The 24,483-nt window shown below is 38.0% G+C and overlaps 4 protein-coding genes across 7 annotated transcripts; 2 read left to right on the forward strand and 2 right to left on the reverse strand.

Moving 5' to 3' along the window:
* Positions 1-2,084: 2,084 nt before the first annotated feature.
* On the reverse strand, positions 2,085-4,349 carry LOC113688808 (probable inactive receptor kinase At3g08680). The gene is made up of 2 exons (XM_027206607.2): positions 3,035-4,349; positions 2,085-2,944 (listed from the first exon to the last, which is right to left on the reverse strand). Exons 1-2 carry the CDS (start codon positions 4,278-4,280, stop codon positions 2,358-2,360), a joined length of 1,833 nt encoding a protein of 610 aa, XP_027062408.1. The 5' UTR covers positions 4,281-4,349; the 3' UTR covers positions 2,085-2,357.
* A 4,240-nt stretch (positions 4,350-8,589) lies between these two features.
* On the reverse strand, positions 8,590-11,095 carry LOC113690152 (probable serine/threonine-protein kinase WNK11). 3 transcript variants are annotated; one of them, XM_027207977.2, is made up of 3 exons: positions 10,933-11,095; positions 9,595-10,154; positions 8,590-9,165 (listed from the first exon to the last, which is right to left on the reverse strand). In XM_027207977.2, exons 2-3 carry the CDS (start codon positions 10,087-10,089, stop codon positions 8,764-8,766), a joined length of 897 nt encoding a protein of 298 aa, XP_027063778.1. In that variant the 5' UTR covers positions 10,090-10,154; positions 10,933-11,095; the 3' UTR covers positions 8,590-8,763. The 3 variants fall into 3 exon arrangements, with proteins under 3 accessions (XP_027063778.1, XP_027063777.1, XP_027063775.1); XM_027207976.2 differs by having other exon boundaries at positions 9,595-10,098; positions 10,933-11,094; XM_027207974.2 differs by lacking the exon at positions 10,933-11,095 and adding an exon at positions 10,696-10,907 and having other exon boundaries at positions 9,595-10,098.
* An 897-nt stretch (positions 11,096-11,992) lies between these two features.
* LOC113690150 (truncated FRIGIDA-like protein 1) lies at positions 11,993-17,418 on the forward strand. 2 transcript variants are annotated; one of them, XM_072058981.1, is made up of 5 exons: positions 11,994-13,076; positions 13,791-13,966; positions 14,062-14,549; positions 16,322-16,425; positions 17,236-17,418. In XM_072058981.1, exons 1-4 carry the CDS (start codon positions 12,245-12,247, stop codon positions 16,386-16,388), a joined length of 1,563 nt encoding a protein of 520 aa, XP_071915082.1. In that variant the 5' UTR covers positions 11,994-12,244; the 3' UTR covers positions 16,389-16,425; positions 17,236-17,418. The 2 variants fall into 2 exon arrangements, with proteins under 2 accessions (XP_027063773.1, XP_071915082.1); XM_027207972.2 differs by lacking the exons at positions 16,322-16,425; positions 17,236-17,418 and adding an exon at positions 15,981-16,320 and having other exon boundaries at positions 11,993-13,076.
* A 946-nt stretch (positions 17,419-18,364) lies between these two features.
* Positions 18,365-24,231, forward strand: LOC113690148 (probable WRKY transcription factor 20). Its single transcript, XM_027207970.2, has 6 exons — positions 18,365-18,824; positions 20,116-20,310; positions 21,236-21,776; positions 21,893-22,052; positions 22,134-22,289; positions 23,457-24,231. The coding sequence occupies exons 1-6, from the start codon at positions 18,465-18,467 to the stop codon at positions 23,947-23,949; spliced, it is 1,905 nt and encodes a 634-aa protein (XP_027063771.2). The 5' UTR covers positions 18,365-18,464; the 3' UTR covers positions 23,950-24,231.
* The last annotated feature ends 252 nt before the right edge of the window (positions 24,232-24,483 follow it).

Raw genomic sequence — 24,483 nt, forward strand, 5'->3', positions numbered from 1 at the left:
AGTCAGGTCACGGGACCGAATCCCCGATTTACCGTGGCTAGTGATGCTTAGGGCGAGCAGCTCCCAGCCCGCAGTGAGATTAGTTGGGCCGTACGGTAACCAGTCCATGGGCCCAGATACCTACTGTGTAGAAAAAAAAAAAGTAAAAATTTGTGATATGTTCACATAAATAGATTATTTTTTCTTTTTTTCATGTACGATGATAAAGAAGAGAAGATTAAAACATGAGTTACTACGTGATTTGACATACTAATACATATTTTAATACAATACTAGTTATATTATATGACTTCTTTACTCTACTTTGTAGGCTTTATTTCATTAATGTTTTTTTTAATATTATCAAGCTGTTGTTGGACAGCTTTGTTTTTATAAAATATTTTTTATTCAATTGTAATTATATATTAAATTTGAATTATTAAACCAAAGTTGTTTGACAACTATGGAGTTGCGGCAATTTATCTTATTATAATACAATTTTTGAACTTATTTGTATTTTTTAGATTTATTTATAATTTTTTCAGATCTATTATATCTGTAAAACTACGCATATTTAACCTGCCTATCTGTTTTTTTTAATGCATGTTTAACCTACATATTTGTTACTTTTCATGCATGTTTACTACAATAATATAAATTAATACGTGCTGAACGATTTCTCACAATCCGTTAATGAATTTTATTTTAAAAAAAAAAACCCCGTTTGTTTTGGTTAAACCGACGAGGATTCCAAAGAGGACCGCCCTTAAGGATTCTGACTAGAATAATTGAGTCATTCACCTCGAAAAAGTTCCCTCAAAAGTACACTTGGAGGGAGCCTTCCATTTTTAGGTCCCTCAAATTTTCCTAGTTACTCTATAATATCCCTTCTTTTTTTAAAAATTGTTTTGAGAGCTTGTAATGTGATTTGTTTTTGCTGCAAATGATAGCTATGAAGCAGTAGTGTTTTGATAATTAGTTAATGAGAATTGCTTAATGATCCAATTTCTAATGTAACTGCACAACAAAATGAGATTAAAAGCAAAATTAGCAAATAGTAGTAGTAGCATTTAGCATAGTAGGGCTACGCTTGGTCGATAAGATTGCGGCTTGCCAGCTGATTATTGCAATGCACCTCGGGTAAAAATAAGGTCAAGCGTCCACGTCTTGAGATTGACATGTGACAACATGTCTCTTCCAATATCTCTGATCCATGGAAAAAACTTTTTTCTTTTTCTCATAAATTTTATCCTTTTTTTCTAATTAATAATTGTATATAAACAATGGTCCAAATAAAAAAAAAAAATCAGTCCCAAACCTCTTTTTGATTAAAAAAAAAAAGTAATTTCGTTACAAACATATGAAAACATAAAACTCCAAGAGTTTCCTCCATTAGATGAATAAAAATCACATCAACTCAATAAATCTGTGTGCTGTTCTTGCATTTAAGTCCCCCGTATTGTATTGTTCGAGGCCTTTTAGGCTTTCTTTTTTTTTTTTTTTTTGGTCAACACAGAGGTATCCCAGTCATTGCCGGACTAATCCCCTGGGCTGTACAGAGCCCCGTCCACGGATATACAGTAAGATTCGAACTGGTGACCTACGAGATATTATCGCATGTGATTTTTTAGATTTTTTTTTAAATTGCATTTTTTTTGGACTTTTTGTAGAAAAAATACTATAGCGATTTGATATATATGAGATAAAAAAATGATTGAAAAATATATCCACAAAAAACGTAATAATTTTTCTTTAAAAAATTACAATCCAAACACACCCTTAGATTTTTCATTTTCAAGCTTTTTACCATAAACTGTAAGGGTGAGGTTTCGCTAAACTGGGATGTTGATGGTTGGGCCACCGGTGCGCGCATGACAAATTCAATTGGTGACACCCAAAACCGAATTGTCCTGAAAAGTGCCATGCATGATCATTGATGTCTTCATCAGGGATATATGTCTTTCTAGGGTCATCCATATTCTATTCACTGTTCATTCATTTCCACTAAAATAACACGAGTAATTCTACCATGCCCTAACTTCATATTAGAGTTCTGTGATGCTGCAACAAATTTAAGATTAAGGAAATAAGTTGAAACGCGAATATATTTGCAGTGGGTTGTCCCTTTTATACCAGCTATTCCTCATTGCAATGGTCTTTTAATCATGGTGTTTCTTACCTACAGAATCCACACAGAAGAACAATTAGTCGGCGTACCCAAGGATGTCCAGATCCAATATGGAAGAATCTACGAGGCTGAAACTGAAGATTAACTATGATTTCGCTATAAAGGTTCAGTCAACTAGTCGGCCGAACCTTACACATAATCCGGACGGTTGTTTTGGGATTTTAAGGCCACAGGAAGACAACAGTCTTTGCTAGATTGATTCCACAGAATTTGTGGAGGAGGAAGAAATATCTTCTTGAGCAGTTACGACTTCCTGTATTTTCTCCAGCACTTCAGAGATGGAAGGTCGGTCTCCAGGCAATTCTGACACACATTTGAGAGAGATGTTTAACAGTGAAAAACCATACATCTCAAACTTTTCAATCTCCTTGTCAAAGACCTCTCCGGTCCATTCCTCGCGCACCTTGGCCTTCACCCACTTCGGAAGGTCCAACCCATTCTTCTGCATTTCTGCAAACTTCCCTGTTAATAGCTCAAGAAGGATCACTCCAAAGCTGTAAACATCTGCCTGCTCAGTCAGTCGTTTTTCAGGTGCTGCGTAACTGGAGGAGTTGAAGAAACGTGCTTTGTTGGAAACTAAAAACTTTGCAATTCCATATTCACTAATGAGTGGTTCTTCCTTCTCGTCCAACATGATGTTTGAAGGCTTAATGTTGCCATGGGGGATGATCTCCCCGTCTTCAGGCCACTGATATATGAAGTTCAATCCCCTTGCTATCCCAATTGCTATTGATAATCGAAGTTTCCATGGCAAATTCCTTTTGCCCTCGATATAATCTGCAAAGGCAAGAATTGTTCACATAATTTGAATCTGCAGGAACGTGAGAAAAATTCATCACATATGTTTATCTATGCAATGAGACTAACCGTTGAACAGAGTTAGTAGACTTCCATTATTTTGAAATCTGTAGATTAAGAGTTTTTTCTCTTTAGAGGAATTGTAACCAACAAGAGATAGGATGTTTTGATGCTTCAAATTCCCAATCTTTCTCATTGTTTGGCCAAACTCCTCAAAGGACACCTGCAACTTTTTCAATCTTTTGACGGCAAAAGTGGCATTATTCTTCAGTCTTACCCCGTAAAGACTACTACAATGCCCCTGCCATCGCAGGTCAGCTGAAGCTTCAAGCAGCTCTTCCAAACCAAACCTTTCATGCTTTTCTATGAAGAACACGAGCTCTGAATGTCGTTCTTCCGCCTTTTCTTCTACCACAATCTCGACATGAGGACTTTTCGGGGGGGAAAGAGAGAGTGCGAGTTCCCTTGTAATCTCTGTGTCTTTAGCTGCTTGGACAGCTTTCAGCCTCGTGAAAAATATGAGCAGCAGAACAAATGTGACTCCCATAGCTAAAACGACCATCCACGATTGCCAATGTTTACGCGGATTATCATCATTCTTTGAACTTTGCTTGCCATGTGATACATCTTCTGGAGCTGGAGAGAATGCATATCTTTTATTTGAAATTTCGCCTTTGCTAATAGCATTGGCTTGTGATATTTCTGAAACAAGCCAATATTTCCCCACACGTCTGGCTTCACGATTCAATTGAGGATCCGTACTACCACAATGATTGTCAGAAATATCAAATCTTTTAAGATTTTTCAGCTTACTAAGAGCTACTGTAGGTAGGCTTCCTGTCAACAAATTGTTGCTCAAGTCCAAGTGCATCAGGCTTTTGCAATCTGCTATGGAATCGGGGACGGTCCCTCGGATTCGATTCTTGGCGAAGATAAGCACACACAAAATTGGTAGTTTGCATAGTGTCTCTGCATCCAGAATCCCACTAAGGTTCAGGTTTTGAAGTCTGATTTCTGTTACAGGGCGGCCAAATAGACTAACCATCTTGCATCTAACTACTACATTCCACTGATTTGAACATGGCTGTCGTAGTGACCGACTCCACTCAATTCTCAATACAGTTTTGGGATCAAGAGCACGAATGAATTTGAAAAATAGCTCGATTTCAGATAACTCACCTCCATTGCAGCCGCTGACAAATAAAGCTAAACCTGCCAAAGCTGCCAGCCAAGGAATGCTGCCCCTCTGCATGATCCTAGAGTTGCCAATAAATCGGAATGATACTTGTCCTGCTCTCAATTCAATGACTATCATTCCCGAGTATCATTCATTCTCCTGCATCTTCCCGTTTTTAGTTTTGCATAGGAAATGGAAACAATTTCTTCACGGTTTCCAATGACCAGCTCGCATAACATCATCCTACAGCGAAACACCCTATGCTCGAATTTTTTGATGGGAAACAGACAGGGGCGGAGGGAAGGGGGGGGCCAGGGGGGCCAACCGCCCCCCCTCCAATTGCTAAAAAAAAAAATTTCTAAGTAAAAAAATTTTTATTATATTGTTTTGCCCCCCCAAATATTGAAAAAAATTTTCACTTTGCCCCCCCTCCAATTGTTATAAAAAAATTTCTAAGTAAAAAAATTTTTATTATATTGTTTTGCCCCCCCAAAATATTGATAAAAATTTTCACTTTGCCCCCTCTCAAGGATCCAAACAATAATGTATAAAAGTTATTTGGACCAAGAGACTCGCCCCCTCTAATTGCAATTTCTAACTCCGCCACTGGAAACAGACTAAACGTTATTATAAATTTGCTCCAATCGTCCAGCACCCTATGCTCTAATTTGACCCTATGATAAGGTTAAAAACATGGGACAAACTCGTATCAATGTGTCATTGAGTTTGAAAACTCGATTAGATTAAATTGAGTTCAAGTACAAAAAAAGATTTGAAATCACGTTATTTCTAAACTATATACATAAATGTGAAATTTTTAAAATTAAGTAGGTGGACTATCTTTTAGTCTATGGCTGTTGCTTAAGTTGTATTTTACCCTTAATATAGGATTTTTCGATTAAATTTTTTCAAATAACAATATACGGAGACATGTTGGCATGCAGATTGTTTGTACCCTGTGTCGTGTTATGTAATTCTCAATAGCTGACCAATCAAAAATTTATGAACCTTATGGAAAAGGACGATTTGTATGTAGGGGTGTTAATTGAACTTTTTTGAGTCAAATTTTAGCAAAATCAAACTCGGCTGACAAATTATACTGGTTTTCTAATTTTGGGCTTTTGAGCTTCGAGTTCAAATTAAAAGACTCAAGTTTAACTTACACTACTATTATATGAGTTTCGGGTTCAAATCGAGTTTGGCTCAAGTCGTAATTAAATACATAAACATATAATATATATATATATATATTATAATTATGAATTACTATAAATTTATATAAAAATTATTAATATTTTATGTCATGATATGTACAATTATAAATTATATGTATTATTATTTTGTGTATATATAATTATACTCATATATCGATCGTGTGTTAAGTGGGTTCAAATCTAGTTTGGTCCAAATTCAACCCACATTTAATTTTAAACCCAAATTCTATCCAACCCAATTAAAACTTAGGTTCGACGCGATGGCATTGACAGCCTATTAGCATGTGCATTTGATGGAACTCTTGCAAACGTCAAAAGCAAGAAATGGGAACCGCCCATTTGTGTGATGGTGCTAATCGTAGCATAAGGTATATTAGGCAGATCACGTTTGTAGTATCTGACGAAGGAAATCATGTGATGCGATTAACTGTCTAGCAATGGTTTTTAGCAAAAGGGCATTAGATTACTGATTGAGACTGGACTTTTGAGTTTGATTGAATTGTGCAAGCTCATTGGTAACATCGCCCCAAAAAAGAAAAAGAGAGAGAGAGAGATATTTGGACGGCTCTTTTTTTTTTTTTTTAACTTAAAAATATTCTAATATTTCGACAAGATTAATCTTTTAAAATTATGTAAAATCTTATCTCAAAAATATATAGCGAAATAATATACAAAAATCGATCACGATATCACTAGATATGTCAGTAACTATCAGGTTACGAGAACAATTGGAGTATCCCCACGAGCCATTATGTTGTGTTGGCTTTTTGGATTCTACTGCACTTTTGGGTTGTCCGACCAGGGATCAATTCTTTATGCTTTCTTTCGCAGGAAGAAAATTGTGAGCAAAACCTTATTTACCATCTACTTGTGGCGAGGGGTATTAGATTATAGAGGGTCAGAATCAAACCACTGGCAATTTTGATTTAGATCCTTTCAATTACTACTACTTTCAGTATGCTAGGAGAACTGAAAATGGCAAAATTCAGATTTCTTTTCAACGCATATCATTTTCAAGATAATCATTATTTGGGCTCTGACCATTTTCCTGCTCGCTCGCGTTAGTATGAACTATGAATAAAAATTAGGGTAAATTTCAATTTGACCTTTCAAAGTAGATCAATGTGTTAAATCAATCCCCGAAGACGATCAAGCCCCAATTAAGCCCTAGTTCGTATCGAACCAGCCTAGGGATGGCAACGGGGCGGAGTTGAGGCGGGAGACCCCTCCCCCATCCCCCGCCCTGCCGCCTACAAATTCCCCCCGCCCCCGCCTCATCCCTTGTCCCCCGCTCCTCCCGCCCCGCCCCGCCCCGCTTCCCCCGCAGATGTTCTCGTGGGGCTAATAAGAATTTGTTATATAATTTTATTATGGTTAAATTTTAGCAAATAATCAAGTACTAAAATATCAACACATCATTAAATTATTATTCATTGTAATTTTACAATTAAAACTTATAAAAACAATCAAATAAAATCATTTGAATACAATCCAACATGATGAAATAAATATAACTAAAGTAGTCAAGTTTTCACTTTTTGCACAAATACAATCACTAATTCATTATTGTGTTTGTACTTTTTTTTAAGAAAAAAAAAGTTATTGTATTAAGTGTAATTAGGGATTTAGTATAAATGTATTAGTAAATTTAGTATAACCAATTAATAATTTGTATTAGTACACATATATAATTATTAGTATAATTAATAATATCAATTATATTATATACACTAATAGACATTATATAATACATATAACTAATAATATCATTATCATAAGTTTGTAACTAATTAAATTATATATTATATATATAATTATATACATATATATTTTAGATATTTATTTTTTTAAAGCGGGTGGCGGGGCGGGGGATGGGGCGAGACCTTTTCTAAGCGGGGGGGGGGGGGGAATTCCCCCTTAGCCTCCCGTGGTGATGCGGGTGCCTGCGGTCACCCGTCCCATTGCCATCCCTAAACCAGCCCTTCCATCAACTCATGATTGGCCAATAACGTATCACTAAAGTTAGTAATAAAGTAAAATCTATCAATCTTTAGGGACTTTAAAGGAATTCACTTCCCCATCTTAATGATCTAAAAACGATAAAATAATACTCTTCTAATCTGGAAAAAAAATATATATTTTTGCTGCTATTTTCAATCTTTTAAAGCCGAGTAGACTAGCACCGTTCTATAATTTTTCAACTCATCTTACACAGGAGGTTAATCGCCTCTGGAATCCAAAAAATTGATAAGACTTCACCGTACCAGTAAAGTTTGGTTAGTGTTGTTGACCAAACTATATAAATTTTGGTCGCTGCATGCCCATTATGATTATGCACCACCGCATTATCATAGATGAGAAGAGCTCCACCAATTTTTCCATTTTTGTGATTTTTTTGGTCATTACTGGAAGAAATCAGCCGCGACCTTTGTTTGGTCGTTGCACAGAGTTGATGGAAGTGGTTGGGCATGGAGGCAGAGCAGCCTACGAGTCCGACGGCCGTTAGTTGGAGAGGCCCATATGAAAATCTGCTCGTGCGCCATGCCGCCGTTGCACCGCCTTCTTTCTTTTATATTTCTGGCACATTAAATGAAACAGAAAGCAAGAGATAGCCGATCACGGCAGCCATTCTTTTTCCCTTTTCTTTTCCTTTTCTTGAGAGCGACAACTGGTACTTGCCAGCCGCTTCTTCTTCTAGTAAAGCTGTCTTCCCCACCTCCTACGCCAAAGAAAGGCCCAAATTCGTAAAAAAGTCAGAAGGTCGTTTGCTTCGGCCTCAATCTTTAATCTTCTGAGGTTGGAATCTTGGCTTGTTGGACGCCACCAATGCACAACAAAATACTAGTGAAATACTACTAGAAAACAAAACAAAATCACCCCACCGGCCAGCCAGCACCAGAAAGTGTGCTAGCTAGTCTGCACATCTTTGCCAGCGTTTAGTTTCAAAAGAATCAATCACCTATTGACTTGCAACTATGCAATTGCAAGTCGTCTTTAGCTTTACGTGAATTGTACTGACATAACTCTTTTTTTTTTCCATTGATCAGAATTGCGTCTCAGCAATCGACAAATAAATTAGTAATATTTTTTACTTTTGCTCGAGGAGCCGAAACGTTCCCAAAACCACTTATAAATCTTGTTCAACAACTTATTCTTTGGTCATGTTCTTTCTTGTACAACTCGACATCCTACTCATTGTCTTTGTTGAACTTAATACTAACATAATAGTGTGGTTGTGCAACTACAACTTTGTTAATATCAAAACAAATCATCCAAAACCAGTTGTGATCCTCCCCATGCCTCTCTAATAAGTCAGAGGCAAAAAGGGCGGAAAGCTGAAGAAACAATGCAACAAGGTTGCTTGCTGACTTAGCAAAACCAACATGTACATCTATAATCAATAGTCATCATAGACGAATATTATCCTCTGCATTATCGTCATCATCGTCAACTATCCCATCAAAGAACGGGTCCTTGAGAAGATCAGCAGCTGAGGGCCTATCCCTTGGCTTTGCAAGGCACTTCTCTACGAATGCCTTCACCTCAGGGTCCTTAATCTTGTCCATGGCTTGAGGTCTCACCCCAGACACCACCTTCTTGTATATCTTTGCAACATTGTCACACTCACTGTAGGGCAATTCAAGGGTTACCATCTCAAGCACACACATACCAAATGAATATATATCAATCAACTCAGTGTAATCCTCCTCGTATAGCTCTGGGGCCATGAATTCTGGGGTGCCAACCATTGTACGTGCACAATGACTCTTCCCCACAATTGCAGCCAATCCCAAATCACCAATCTTCACCTATATAAGTCAAAAACAAACTGTAAAGTTCCCCCCCGCAGAAATTTCAAGCAATTAACTAATATCACAATTTCCTAAGCCGCAAAAGGAAGAAAGTATTGCAAAATCAACTCCTGAGTTTTCTTTATCTAACCAAAAACTACATGTTCTACAAGGTTCAATTGAGAGGAGCGAGATAACAGTTGGCACGCGCACGCCTAATCTTATTGATCCTGGTCTCTATTTCTAAAAAGAAAGCAAAATCAAACAATCTCATTTACTCCAACCTAATTTAAAATTTCACTCAGGCATATACTAATGCATTATCAGTAAAGGAGAGAACATTTACACCGTTGTCGTTATCTAGCAACTACATTTCCAAAATTTCAACAACATCCAAGCAAATACTGACAATAGCAATGACAGACAACTAATAAAAGATGTTTATACCTGTCCAATATTGCCATTGATGAACACATTGCTGCAATTCAGATCTCGATGAATGATACAGGGTTCATGAGTATGCAAATAGTCCAAACCCTTGAGAATTTGCCTGGACCATTTCTTCAATGCCTTCAACGAAACCTGCCTATGCTTTTTCCTGTACTCCCTCAAATTCCCAGAAGTACAAACTTCAGTGATAAAATTCAGTGTTTTCTTTTCCTCGTCTCTCCACACAGAGTACAGGGCTATAATATTCTTGTTCTTTAATGTCCTCAGCAACCTAACCTCAGAATATAGCCTCTCAATCATAGCTTTATCATCACAGAATTTCTGCAATTTCACTTGGTTCCAAGCCACCTCTATTCCTTCCTCTTGATCGAATGCCCTGTACACTTTCTTCACTGATCCTGAGCCCAGAAGCTCATTATACCGGCCATATCGGCCACTGGGATCAACCTCCACGAATGGCTCTGTGTCTGCATTGGCCGCATCAGAGCCCATGCTTGTTAGCTTCAATGAAACGACCAAAACTTTATTCAGATCCCAACAATAAAACCGATTAAGGCCTGATGACAAAAAAATTCTTACGACTTGGCAGCTTCAATAAATAAAAAGATCGAAACTTTATTCAAATCAAAGCAAACATAATACTAGTCAAAAGCAATACACAACCTTATGAGTGCCAATTGAAATGATGCAATCAATCTCTGGATCTCAATTTTGTCTTTTCCTTTTTTTATATAAATGAAGCAGATAAAAAAGAAAAAAAAAACGAAATTCTAAGTAATTTGCAGGGACTCCAATTAACCGTCAAATTCCTAAATGCAAATTTACATAACAGCAATTATCCAACGATAAAAACTAACCAAATTTACGATTTCACAGGTTTATATTCAAATAAAAAAAAGATAAATTCATACTTATCCAAAAGATTTTCTTTAGCTAAAAAAAAAGAGCAGTACAACCGATTCTGAAAATCTTGTTAACGAAAGAACCACACAACTTCCCAAATAGCAAAAGCAATAAAAGGGAAAAAAAAAACCAACAATCCTAAACTTGACAATTCATAGAAATTTTCCGAAAAAAAAAAACTCCTAAAATTCTTACTTTCTCATATTTTTGCATGAAGATCAGAGTTTCATGGTCAACCCAGAAATCCAGAAGTTTTTTCTTTATTTTTTTTTAAAAAAAATTCAAAACCTATGATGCGCAATCTTGACTTCTAAGGCAGTTCAAAGCTTTGTTAACGAGAAAGTAAACATGCCAACCATACGAAAACATGCACGAAATAGACCAAAAGCCCGGGGTGGTTGGGAGAACGACGAAAAAGATAGGATCTTTTACCATGTAGGGAGAAGGCCCAGAAGGGTGGATGAGAAGACTTTTGTCTTCTTCACTAAAGTCTAAACAGAAGCTTAGAGCTTACTGCTGCTTCCGTAAAAAGACGAGACAAAACATGCGACATTGAAAACGATGAAGAGTATTGAGGTGGCGGGTTATATAGTAGTACTTGGGACTAGGGGGAATTTTTGACTTGCTCGGTTGGGGGACTTGTCAGCCAAAGCCAGCTAGGGCTGCTGATTCTCGACGGCTCTGATTTACTGGGTCTTAACCCCTGTTCGGTGGGTTTTACTGTGGTTCTAAAACTCGAGGGTTATTACTTACCAGTGACTAATTACTAGCACTAATTTAGCACTACTAATTACTAGCACAAGTAAATTGTTTGCGCGTGGATAAATTTGTCCAATTCTGATTTACTTCTATTATGGATTCTTCACCCAAAAAAAAAAAAAAAAAAGGAAAGAAGAATACACAAGAATGGATTATTATCATTATTGTAATCTCTATGATCAGAATTACAAAGTATATATATTGAACTGGTGAAGATAAATATTCCATGGGATTTGGCAATTCTTTGATTTGATTGAGTTTACAAATCCCACGTTTTGAGTGTGTGTGTGGGAAACTAATTGAACAAGATATGATAATGCATACATATTTATTAAGATTTGTTAGAAGATAAGAAGATCAAGACATATCCTCTAATAAGGAACAAGGTATGAGAGATAAAGGCTCCATATTACTACGTGGTGCTTCCCTCTATTTCCTTTTCTTTTTAACCTGACAATTTAAGTTAGGACTGAAAGTTAATGCATCCTTCTATCCTTTTAGGCTGGCTTCATTTGCTAAGGTTTTATTTTTTATTAGCATTTTTATTGGTACATAATTTTATGAACAAAATCAATCCCCCACCCCCATCCCCCTCTCTCCCGACCGGCTTCCTTTTGTTTTACTTTTACCGTGCCAAGCAAATATCTGTACATTTATATCAGTTGAATCGAATTTGGTTCGAGTGTTTGACGCCTTAAAGGCTTAAAAGCATATTTGCTAATAGCGCTCGTGTTAAGTGTTTTTTTTTTTTTTTTAAATCACTTCAATTCCAAACGGGTTCTCTCGAGAACCAACATCAAATTAAGCCCATTTAGGATCCGCTCGGGTTCAATTATCCCCAAATTTGGTTCGGGCGGCATCCTGAATTCAAGTCACCCGACTTGTTTCCTCCATCTCGGAAGAATTCGATTTTGATTGCAATATATTCTTCACCCCTAATAAAATTCAATCTTTGTGACAAAAAAACAGAAAAGCGGGGGAAAAAATGGCGACGGCGACCACCCAGAAATCAATCTCAAAGGAACTAGAACTGGTCGATGGAAAAAAGGCCAAACTTAAATCAGCATTCGAAGAGCTTCAAGCCCATTATTCTGTCACCAATCTCAATTGGGAAGACTTAGATTCGTACTTCACCTCCCTCCAGTCCCACCTCCTCCACAAGTTCTCCCGCCTCCAATCCCAAAAACCTGACCCGAAACCCCTGTCCCAACCACAGCCCCAGCAGCCCAAACAGAAAGAAACTCCAGCCAAGGATTTGTCGAACCCAGTTCCGGCTCGGGCTGAATTGAAGTCTTTCTGTGAGAATATGGATGGGTTAGGGTTGAGAAATTATATACTCGACCGCCCCAGAGAACGGGCTGCTATTCGGGTCGAATTGGCGGACGCTTGGAAGTACGCGCCGGACCCAGCTAAAATGGTTGTCGATGCCGTGCAGGGGTTGATTGCGGATGATTCGGGTTCGGGTACGAGTGTGGACTTGGGTGGGTTGAGGAGGGTGGGCGTGGTTTTGTTAGAGGAGTTGATGAGGGCTAAAGTGGAGATTAGGGACGGGGTTAAGGAGAAGGCGAAGGCGATAGCGGCTGAGTGGAAGGGGAAATTGGCTGCCGCCAGTAGTGGTAGTGGTAGTGGTGGTGATGGTGGAGGTGAGGAGGATGGATTGGAAAAGTTGTGTTTTTTGCATATGTTGGCTGCATTTGGGTTAGTGGAGAATGATGGTTTTGACTTGAATGAGCTGGTTGAGTATGCTGCTGTAATCGCGAGGTATCGACAGGCTGTGGAGTTGTGTCGTGCCCTTAAGTTTGGCGATAAGATTTCTGGTAATTTTTTATTGTACTAATATGCTCATCATTTTTACTCACTTTGTGTAAGTGAATAATTTCTTAGGTTTTTGTACGCTTTTAGTGGTCATGCAGTGACACGTGATTATTTTCAGGGGATATTTGTTGAATTTATGGATATTTATTGTGGAAAGATTTGAAAAGGCTAGTAGCCATGTGGTTGTGAGCTGAATTTGAGTTAGGTTTTGCACCCTGGTTTTTATGTATTGCTTTGTTGATTATTTGTTGAATTTGCCTGCCTTCCATCACCTAAATTGGGGTGAAAGAAGTGGAATTCTATGTGTAAACTGTCTCTAACTGGGAATTGCATCTGGAATTTGGCTGTAAAATGGTGAATAGAGTTATCTAGAACTTGTAGAAACTTTTGCAATTTTTGTACCCGAACAATGGAAATGGACGAACACCTTAGGTTAACGTAACTATTTTGTGGAGAGAATTCTCGCTCCTTGTACTGACAGGATGCTTGTGCATGAGAAATAGAGCAGAGCCAGACTAAGCTGTGAAGTCCCCTGCAAGTTTTGTCTTAATTATCTTTGCATCAGGCTAAGCCTTAAAGTTTGTTAGTCATTACACAAATGATTGCATACTCTAATAAGAAAAATGTAAGGCATTTATGGAATATGCTCTTGGATTACCGCTGAATCTCTTCTGAATTGTCTGATAAATATATTTTTCCTCGCTTGTTTGTGACAGACATAATTCAGAAACTTATTGGCGAGGGCAAACATCTTTTGGCTGTTAAGTTCATATTCCAATTTGAGATGACGGACAGGTTCCCACCGGTGCCTTTGCTGAAAACCTATGTATTAGATTCAAAGAAACTTGCTCAGAAAGTTCGCAAGGATGGAAAGAGTTCTCGTCAATCTTTAGTAATCTACTATACTTTAAAATGTCTTCTGTAGACTTCTTCACCGATTGAAATCTGCCTAAGTTGCTCAAGTAACCCATTCCTTCTTCCTTGTAGAATGAGGCAGCTGCAAAAGAAATTAGCTCGCTCAAATCAGTCATTAGAATTATTGAAGATCACAATTTGGAATCTCAGTATTCAAAGGACATCCTTCTGAAGCTTGTTGAGAAGCTAGAAAAAGAAAGGACAAGTAAGAAGCGACCTGCACCTGTCCCTGCAGTCAAAGCTCAACAACAGAAGCCCAATGTAGGTAAGCAGAGTAGGAAGATTGGAGCTGCTGGCCGGTCTACATTCCAAAAGAATGTTGCTACCAATCCAACTGTTCCAACAGTCCAACAACCTCATATGCAGATGGCAGGTTTATTGGCAGATCCATACCTCAGTACATCTGCAGCAGCCTATGGCTTGGCAGGCTCAACTCCTGCTGTTGCCCCATATGGAGGCACATCTGCTGGCATTTATGGGTTGCCAGGGACCCATATAGACCCTTCTGTAGCCGGTCTATACCCTTCTGAAACCTCCACGCGGCCTAGTTACTATGATAGGTCAGTTGTTTATGGTGGATATGGTTTCCCACCTCAGTACCATCAAGCTTACTATCCTCAGTAGTTTGCTTTTATAGATGGTCTCTTAATTTCCCCTGACTTTCTCCTGTGGCTAGCACAAAAGCATACTGCTTTTGGTGACCAGCATTTAGCAGATACTATACTTGGTTCTCGAAAGTTGCTGATATTTCAGTGATGGGTGGTACGCCTGAATTAATTTTCAGGTGTACATCCTTTTGGCATTTAAGAGATCACTTACTGATGATCAGTGATGCCTACCATATTCCCAAACTATCTTCCAGTTCCGATCCTTTTAGGCCACAATCATGTAGTTTCATTTGCATCCTGTGTGGCATAAGCACATAGTTCATTCCCATTCTTTTTCCCATAATCATGTGGTTTCACGTTGAAATTTGCTAAAAGAGATTTCTGGGGTTAACCACCATTGGAAACTGTTCCAGTTAAATATGTCTTTGTACCTTAATTACAGTTTTCATTTAGTCAGAATAGGTCAAACCTTTTTTTAATATTATTTTGTTCCTTTCTCTTATTTCTGTTGAAACGTGCAGCTAATTTGTTTTGTTAATCCTGATTAAGATATCATAATAATCCTGCCTCTCAGAACTTAAGAATATAAGCATGCCAGGAATTCTGTATTTACCACATGGATTGAAGTTGCAAATTTAAGTGGCCCGTTATTTTGTGTTCATGAGTTTATTTTGTACTAGGCTAGTTAAATGGGCTAGTTATTTTTAGTCTGAAGCTTGTAACGCTATGTATTGGTACTGCATCTTATCTTTAGAACTGAGTACTCTTTTTAATGCTCAGTGAGTGCAAGGTCAAATTTTTCTTCAATCGATGTTAGATGTATCTGCAAGCGCTGGTGCAGAACATCCATGGTTGATTTTTTTACCATCGACAGGCCTTTGTACATAAGTTTCCTTTTAGTGATGTAGCCTTTCACGTTAGAAATACATTTTCATCCTAGTGACATTAAGCTTTCATCATTGTCTTGTCGTAAATGAGAATCTTAGTGTCCATGACATAATTTACTTGTGTAGCAGAACCAATTGTTTTGCTGCCTTATATGCATGGGCAAACTTTTAAGTGGAATGCTTCTCCATGATGGGGAAGCTACTAGGCTGTGGGTCTTGTAGTTGGCTGATATGTTGACATGACTAATTGTTGATTGGGAACTTTTTGTGGAGGATATCATGACCGAAAGTGGACAAATTCTTGATCCTGTTTGTTTTGCATATTGAGAGCACATATTTAGGGTGTGCGTAACGGGTGCCATTTGCATTGGAGCTAAGGTTGTGAATTGTGATGCTGACTTGCTTCGGGCCTTGAGAGTAGTCATATTTGGCTGCCAACCTCGTTGTGTTGAACATCTCTAATAAAGTCTTGTCCATTCTGACAAACTTTTATCAGGAAATGGTGCAGAAGCCTTCTGCAAATCCAGATTCCACAGACCCTGAGATGGATAGGATCTTCTTCCTGCCCAGTCAAGCCCAAGCCCAAGCCCAAGCCCCCCAACACCCCCCAAAAACACCCTTCCTCTCTCTCTCTCTCTCTCTCTAACACACACACACAGAGATGTGCATGCATTTAAAATTTTATTGACAGAATAGTACTTGCTCTCATCTGTCTATTTGTAAACTCTAAAGATGTGGATTCAAACTGTGAAGTTTGTGAGAGTTGGGGTGTGATGTAATTATCTCAACTGTCTGATTTTAAGTCTATTTTATTGGCTGTTCCGGTGTTTTTAACAGATATGAGATGCTTCACTCTCTCTCTCTCTCTCTCTCTCATATTCGACGAAGTATGCTTCCTATTTGATGGAAATAGCACCTTACAGGTGTCTAGTCTCTAGCAGGTATGTGCACATTAGGTCTCGAAATCTTGATGATATTACAACATGAAAATGCAAGATAAAAAGGTGAATCGGCTATCATTCATAAGGTTTCTGTGGTTGTATGATATCCCAACACAACAAAACCTCTCAGAAAGTAGGTGGGGAAGTGCCTGGCGGTTGTAGCTGGAAATGGACACCTTTTGAAGTATTGGGAAACTGCTTTAGGCCTTGATTATATTTCTTGCGTCTCTGCTCTGCTAAAATCTAATTTTCACGGAATCTTAAGCTCCGATGTGGAGTCTTTTCTAGGGGGGGGGGGGGGGGGGGAATGATATTCATAGCTTGTTAATTATGCTTTGCTTGTTTCAAGAAGCCTTCGTTTGCTACTACTGCGGGAGAGCTCTATCTAGTGGAGGGCTTTCTTCAAGAGGGCAAAGGCATTCTTTAGATAAATGGAGGGAATTCTTTAGCGTTCGGACTTCCTTTTGTTAAAGATTTGTACAAAGCCTGGAATTTAGAACCATAACATATGAGCAGCACGTAGTAGCACGAGACCATAACATAATGAGGTCTGTCATTTTCTTTTTCCGGGGCAGGCGAAAGCAAGGTTCGTTCATTACGTGCAACCAGAACTTTTGTTCAGTTTTAAACGATTCCAAAATAATAATAAAACCGAATAGAACTATTATTATTTAGTTGTAAATGATATAAATCTAAAGTTGAACGTGCATTATGACGCGTCTATAATATCATCTGACCAATCTTTGGTTGTCTAAGATTTTTTTTTTTTCAGCTCAAGGTTCCTCTATTTTTTTTCTCTCCTTTTTACAGATACAGAAACCTTGCGGTGTGGTTTGAGCGTTACCTAAAGGGCATCTCTTGGCACAATAGCAATTGGAAGTTTCTCTTTTCCTCATTCGTTACAAGTTTTAGTCTCTTGACATGTTTTAGAGACCTGTTTAGTTTTGGTGGCATTTAAGGCCCTTAAAAGTTATTATAAAAGCGATTTTCTAAGTTTTGTAGTAATTTCTGGAGCCCGAGTGGCACACATATTCGTGAATTCTTTGAAGAATCACATGATGTTTATAGAACTGGAATAAAATAGTCCACTAAAATCTCTAAGGTTCTAGGAAGACAAATGATTTAGGTGAAATATTTTTGTGACTAGTAAAAGGTAACGTAGAATTCAGGGTTAAAAAAAAAAAAAGAAAGGAAGAAAACAAGGAGAAGATGAGTGATGGGACATCAATAATGAAATCTTGCTTAATCAAGCAAAGATCTAAAGTAAACAAGGAGGAGGAGGAGGAGGAAATTAAAAGAGAAGTAATGAAATTAAGTACTAGTAACAACAACTGACACTTGTTCGTCATTTGGAATTCGCTCCATGAAATGGAACCCAGTTTGCTTTCCCATGAATAACATATTGTCACCTAAACTCTTTTTTTTTTTTTTTTTTTTTTTTCTTTTCTAAACCAAAAACAAAGAAAGAAGGTCACCTATGAGCCCTAATTTTTTCAGCATAAAATTCTCCAATTTTGATTTTATGGTAGCTTGTCAACGGGGAATGATGATTCTCCACCAATACTCAGGTTCTTTGCATCTAACTATTTGATCAGTCACCTAATAGTGATTTCTTAACCAAAAACGCAATTAGTACTATAGTTATCTTGATACAAAATCCATTAACCTCACACTTTACCACATATATTCGAATACATTCTTAATCTTAATTAGTCTTTAGCAACCCCAGTAAAACTGCTAAACCACTGGTCCCTTACTGACAAGTCTACTCTCGCACACAACTCCGTATTTACAATCATACCCCTAACACGGTGCAAAGACAAAAGCTTCATCCAGGAGCAGCGTATTTCTATCTACTCAATAAATACAAAGACATCGGTCCAATGCTAATCCACGCGCGAGGTTTCAGAGGAAAACTCGAATTTACTGAAGCACCCCTGAACGTAAGTTTACCAAAATAGCCCTCTCCCATTAAACAAGAAGCAGCAAAAAGAGGTCCTCCCTCGTCCTCCCACCATCGTTCTCTTCTGCTTTTCCCAATGGAAGAAGCCTCCTCACTGCAATCACGCTATCACTCCCCTCACGCCTTCGAACAGCTGCACCAACAGCAAGTAGAAGAACAGCAAAGTGGTGCTTGTTCGAATGTGGAGATGGACGGACGGCTGACTTCATCTCTCCAGCGAGTCAGGGATGGAAATGGAAATGGAAATGGAAATTACTCAGAAGCTGCTGCAGCATACCACCACTCCGCCGCTGCCGCCGGTGGTGGCGGTGCTAAGTATAAGCTCATGTCTCCGGCCAAGCTCCCGATCTCTAGGTCACCTTGTACCCTCACAATCCCACCTGGGCTTAGCCCGACGTCGTTTCTTGAATCCCCTGTTCTACTCTCCAACATCAAGGTTAGCTTTTTATTTTAGATTAAATGGGTTATCTTCAGCTTTGATTTTACTTTTCAGTGGAAGAACAAGAGCCTTTTTCTTTTCCCTCTTTACTTTTGGTAGTAAAAATTAAACTAGCCTTAGCTTTAGGTTCAGATTCCGATCCGATACCCATTTTCTGTTTCATTTAGACACCGTACTTCCTAAAATTAAAAAAAAATGGCTACAAATATGAAAAAAGAATGGTTCTGAACTTGGACATCTTTTACAGCTCAAATGTTTTTTTTTTCCTTTTTCTTTTTTGGTTGGGGGCCGAGGAGGGGGAATGGGATGGTGTTGTTGACGTCAAGGGTGTCGCGAAACTGAGTGTCTTGATGATGTTAGATGTCTGTCTTAGTGTCTAGTGGAGAATTTGAGGAATTGGATGTTGTGAAGGGCTGCTTTGTAAAATGCTTTGTAGTCTATTTGTGGATAGTACCATTTCAATTAATGATAGGATGTTTGGTTCCTTACATCACGTCGCAATTTGTCCGTTTTAATTCCTTTTTCCATCTTGGGCGCTCAGTAGACTGAGAATATGAAGTTTTCTAATGGGATGTCTGATTCTTATCATCACATTTCACTTTGTTGGGATCATTTCCTTTTTGTCTACCATCTCAGTGCTATGTGGAGAATATCTAGTTTATTATGTGCGAACTTGTGTTTTAGCGTGGATGTCTCAGGACGTAGATTCTGATGCTCGCACTTGAGGTGTATTGTATTTGTTTCTTGGTGGATTTATGCCTCATGTTCTCTAGAACATTTTGCTTTCTGGGTTTACTTTTTAAGCTTCAGTATTGTTTTTTCACATAATGAATCTTTGCCTTATTTTTCTTTTTGGGTGCTTCCTTCTTTTCCGTTGTTGCTCTTATAGGGCAAATGATGTTGCATATGCATAAAATCACGTACTAAGTTGTTCTTGGCATCTAGAGAGGAACACATCTTTTCACTTCTGTTGGTGTGAAACTCATGAAACACATCTGATACGTTGAAGTTTTAGGTCTCATATTTCAAATTAATGAGCACTGTTGTTACTAAGAAGGGACCTACTTTCAATCATTCTTGAAATCACTCCTGGAGTGCCAGGACAATAAACATTTAAAGACTAATAATTTCCCTTCAGTTCCTCCCCCTGAAGATAGAGAGGCAAGAAGTTGGGGTGGGAAAACAGAAGAAAAAGATTAACAATTGCTCTTTAATTTCATTCTGCTAATTCCTGTTTGTTGATTTTTTAGTACCTAATTCTGCTAACTTCACCCTTGTAATTTTGCAGGCAGAGCCTTCTCCAACTACAGGCACCTTTTCTATGCCTCAAATGATGCAAGGCTCTAGTGGGACATCCGGATTTTCATATCTCACAAACTGTTCCAGTCTGAATACTGTAAACAAGACGAATTCCTGCAATTTTGAGTTTCAGTTCCATGCTGATTCAGGCGATGCAGCAGGATTGAGACCAATTGGACTTGCGGTAATTTGATCACTTTTAATGTACTTGTGTAGTTGATTTAAACAATTATTCAAATTTCTATGTTGTTGAGAACCTAGGTCTTATACAGTCTCTGAGGTCAAAGTTGTTTAAGCATTTCTAATGATAATCTCCTGAAGGTTTTTTAGTTTGGTGTGTTTTTGGTGAGTAAAAAAGGGGCTATAAGGCAAGAATGATTTTGAAAGCTGTTGATGTTCATGGTCCGCTTAATATTTCTTTGCTTATTGTGAATAGCTCTTTCCCTGTTTAACAGGGTAGAAATGATCTCTTATTTTCTAAAATTTCATGACCCTGAACTTAGGATATTATTATGCTATTAGAAGTTCACTTGATACCATTTCTTCTTCTGTTGAAGTTCTCATGATGGAAAAAGATCAAAAAAATATTGTCGTTCAAAAATTGTGTAAAAAATGAAGTTATATGCTGCACCACTATGTATATGTAATGAGAATGTTTTGAAACCAACCATTGACTGATGAGTTTCTCTTTTGGAAAATTTGTGTAGCTGCCTTTTGTTTACTGGTGTATTATTTCCTTCCTGTGACTAAGTTTATGTTGACATGCCAAAGAGTACATAATCATAAGGATTAGATCTTTTTTTTTTTTCTTGGGTTTAATTTTTTCTCATTATAAGTAATATCATGGAACAAGACTATGGTATTTATACATTTGGAAATATTTTTCGCCTCTTCTGAGGAACTTTTATTAACCAAAAGGAGAAGAGAAGATTTTTCATTTCCTGTGACTGCCCTTTATCAGCAACCATATTATGTCATAGTAAGTATGTCCCGACGCTAAGCAAAATCTCAAGGGCTAAAATATGTGGATTTGTTCAATACTGTTCATTAACTGCTTAGTTTGCCGCTTTGGGGGTTACTGGAATCTTACTTGCAGAATTATTTTGAAGGTGTCATCAGGTTTAGTCCAGCAGCATAATAAGTCACTTGGACAAGTTCCAGATTCGGGCCTTTCTCAGTCATTAGTATCTTCATCTTTGGTTAAACATGAGGTGGTGATGGCAAAAGAGTCAAATTTTTCTGCACCAACCACAATATCAGATTGTGCTACTACAGCTGTTGATTCTGATGTATTGAATCAGAAAAATCATCCAAATATCAGCAATCAAGTATCAAATTCTGATAGTAAAGATACAACATCATCAGTTGCAAATGACAGGTCATCAGACGATGGGTATAATTGGCGAAAATATGGACAGAAACTTGTAAAAGGAAGTGAATTTCCTCGAAGCTATTACAAATGTACGTATCCTAACTGTGAAGTGAAAAAGATATTCGAACGTTCTCCTGAGGGGCAAATAACAGAAATTGTGTATAAGGGTTCACATGATCATCCTAAGCCTCAGCCAAGCCGTCGATTTACTCCTGGTGCTCTTTTGTCTATTCAAGAAGAGAAATTTGATAAAGATTCAACTTTTACTGGTCAAGAAGGTAAAGAAGTTAACAAATTAATGCAGTTTTATGGAACTTTTTGATCCTTATTTTGCTGTATGCATCTAAGAATGGTAAATTAATATCTTCTCTCTTGTTTGCTTCTCTTGCCAAAGATAAACTAAACGTTAACAGCCAGAATACCAGTGTCGAGCCAAATAGCACTCCTGTGCCATCTCCGCAACAAGAAAATGATGATGGATTGGATGGTACCCTGTCAAAATTGCAGTGTGTTAATGATGAGATTGATGAAGATGACCCATTTTCAAAGAGGAGGTATTTTTGTTTCACAAAAGATCCATGTATTATTCTTACTCCTATGGTTGTCCTATCAATTCTGTAAAAATTTTTGAGCAGGAAATTAGATGGTTCACTTGATGTTACACCAGTGGTGAAGCCTATCCGTGAGCCACGTGTTGTTGTTCAAACTGTAAGCGAGGTTGATATACTGGATGATGGGTATCGGTGGCGTAAATATGGGCAGAAAGTGGTCCGTGGAAACCCAAATCCTAGGTACATAATAAGTTTATTGTTGTGCATAGAGATTAATAGTAAATTGTTGCTGTTTATGCTCTTGTCCCAGAAGTTGCGTTGTTTTAGAACATCACAAGGTACTATGTTGGTGGTGGTATATGATTCCTTTATCCAAATCCAGAAAATTATCTGGAAGCATCATTATATCCAAATACATCAATACCTTCTTGTGTCACATCTGTGTTGACCATCTGATATGGCTCAACTTGTATAAGTTGCTCTATTTTTGTGCTTGAAAGGATGGGTTGCATTTGATTGGGTGTTGAATTATACAATGTGCATGCTCCCATTTCGACTGATATCCAAAAACTCAACTTTATGTTTATTTGTGTCATGGAGTAACTGTACCTTCTCTTTGAAGCTGGCTTTTCTGGGATATCCTGTTCTACTTGGAGAAGTATGAACTTGATCATGCGTTGTTTTGCTTCTTTCATCAATAGAATTTAGCAACCAATTTTCTCTGCATATTAGCAAGGCGTTGAGGACAAATTGAGATATAAGTGGTTTAAAAAATTTCTTAGAATCGATTTTGTTCTGCATTTTGAACTACCTACTCCCAATATGAGATGAAGCTATGTTGCAATCTCTGCACAATTAGTATTTGAAGCCCTCTGAATTGAATTTGAAATAAAATTTTTATATTAGAGTGCACATAGTGCTTGTCCACATTTTTCTGACACTACATGGTCTGTGATCACTAAGACGGCACATTGTATAAAGGAAAATTATTTTGCTTGTAGAACTAACCTCCATTTATTAGGCCTAGCATTCTTTATGTATTTTAATGGAGTATTAAGCAAGATTTCTGTCTTACATTTATTTATTTATATTTTTAAATGTATGAGCTGTTGGTTGTTTGTAATCATTGATCTTCCATGAATTCTGCGAAGTCAAGTCTTGAGCAATCAGATTTTGGTTTTATGGATTATAAGCAAGTTGGTATTGCTCCTTTTATCTTCTTTGGTGGTTATAGTTGTATGATTCCCTCATTTAGGCGTTTCTTATTTTTGACAGAAAATACCCAGGCCCTTGCTATCCAGTTGCCATGCACACCCTATTTTCTTAAAAGAGATGGGTGTAGTTTTACCATTTAGCTAGGAATTATCTTCCAAGTATTTTGTGACTCACCACTTGGGTGTGATGCAGGAGTTATTACAAGTGCACTCATGCAGGATGTCCAGTAAGGAAACATGTTGAAAGAGCATCGCATGATCCCAAAGCAGTTATTACGACGTATGAAGGAAAACACAATCATGATGTACCAACTGCCAGAACAAGTAGCCATGAAATGGCAGGACCAGCAACGATGGGTGCAATGTCAAGAATTAGGTCAGAAGAGGATGATCCAATAAGCCTTGATCTTGGAGTTGGTATTAGCTATGGTGCTGAGCATAGACCTGATGCTCAGCTACAAATGCTGAACTCTGAGCCTCTTCAAAGCCAAGTTCCTGCAGCTGCTTCTACTCGAATGGTAGTTCAAGCATCTACATTGCCAGCATGTTATGGTGTTGTCAATGGTGGAATAACTTTCTATGGATCAAAAGAAAATTTGGACGAAGGCGGTGGTTTTGGGACAGCACCTTTGCGGTCTTCAAACCAATGTCCACAAAATCTTGGAAGAATAATTTTGGGCCCGTAAAGTGTTACCGAGTACGAGGAGGAAAAGTGAAAAAATAATGCCACCATTTATTTTTTTCGGGATTCTTGGTGGGTGAATGGTCGAATGATTCAACCGATGTTCACTTGTGAATGCCTGCCTCTCCAGTTTTATGTTTGAGAGCTGCTCATGCTGTAAGATAGTATTAGTTACCGTGTAAATTAGAATACAGTAAAGGTTGACATTGCACCCTCAAAAGTGCTCGAATTCTTTTGGTTTTTGTAGCAAATCCATCTCATCTCCCGTCCTCATTTTCAAGTAAAAGCTAGCGTCAATTTTAACAGGATTCTTGTCGTCTGCCCAACCTCATGATTGGCAACAACTAATGAAAGAATTTTGCCCCGGGTATGAAGGTTCCTCCATCTGCTTACTCATTCACTTTCCTCGGGCATTCTTGAAATCATTAATTTGTTGTTTATACGTCTGATCGAAGATAAAAAGGGACCACTACTTGGAAATGGCAGAACCTCGTCATGGGAGCCACCCGCCACGATGAATTTTTCCGCCCCTCCATCG

This window comes from Coffea arabica, chromosome 7e, assembly GCF_036785885.1.
Source record: "Coffea arabica cultivar ET-39 chromosome 7e, Coffea Arabica ET-39 HiFi, whole genome shotgun sequence".
NCBI classification, from domain to species: domain Eukaryota; kingdom Viridiplantae; phylum Streptophyta; class Magnoliopsida; order Gentianales; family Rubiaceae; genus Coffea; species Coffea arabica.

Coding starts and splice junctions, on each gene's coding strand:
- LOC113688808 (XM_027206607.2), bottom strand. CDS start 4,280: ATGATAGTCATTGAATTGAGAGCAGGACAAGTATCATTCCGATTTATT. Junction 2,945..3,034: donor TCTACTAACTCTGTTCAACG/GTTAGTCTCATT, acceptor TTGCCTTTGCAG/ATTATATCGAGGGCAAAAGG.
- LOC113690152 (XM_027207974.2), bottom strand. Junction 9,166..9,594: donor TCAATGGCAATATTGGACAG/GTATAAACATCT, acceptor TGACTTATATAG/GTGAAGATTGGTGATTTGGG.
- LOC113690150 (XM_027207972.2), top strand. CDS start 12,245: ATGGCGACGGCGACCACCCAGAAATCAATCTCAAAGGAACTAGAACTG. Junction 13,967..14,061: donor AGAGTTCTCGTCAATCTTTA/GTAATCTACTAT, acceptor TCTTCCTTGTAG/AATGAGGCAGCTGCAAAAGA. Junction 14,550..15,980: donor CGGCCTAGTTACTATGATAG/GTCAGTTGTTTA, acceptor AACTTTTATCAG/GAAATGGTGCAGAAGCCTTC.
- LOC113690148 (XM_027207970.2), top strand. CDS start 18,465: ATGGAAGAAGCCTCCTCACTGCAATCACGCTATCACTCCCCTCACGCC. Junction 20,311..21,235: donor TGAGACCAATTGGACTTGCG/GTAATTTGATCA, acceptor ATTATTTTGAAG/GTGTCATCAGGTTTAGTCCA. Junction 21,777..21,892: donor AACTTTTACTGGTCAAGAAG/GTAAAGAAGTTA, acceptor CTCTTGCCAAAG/ATAAACTAAACGTTAACAGC.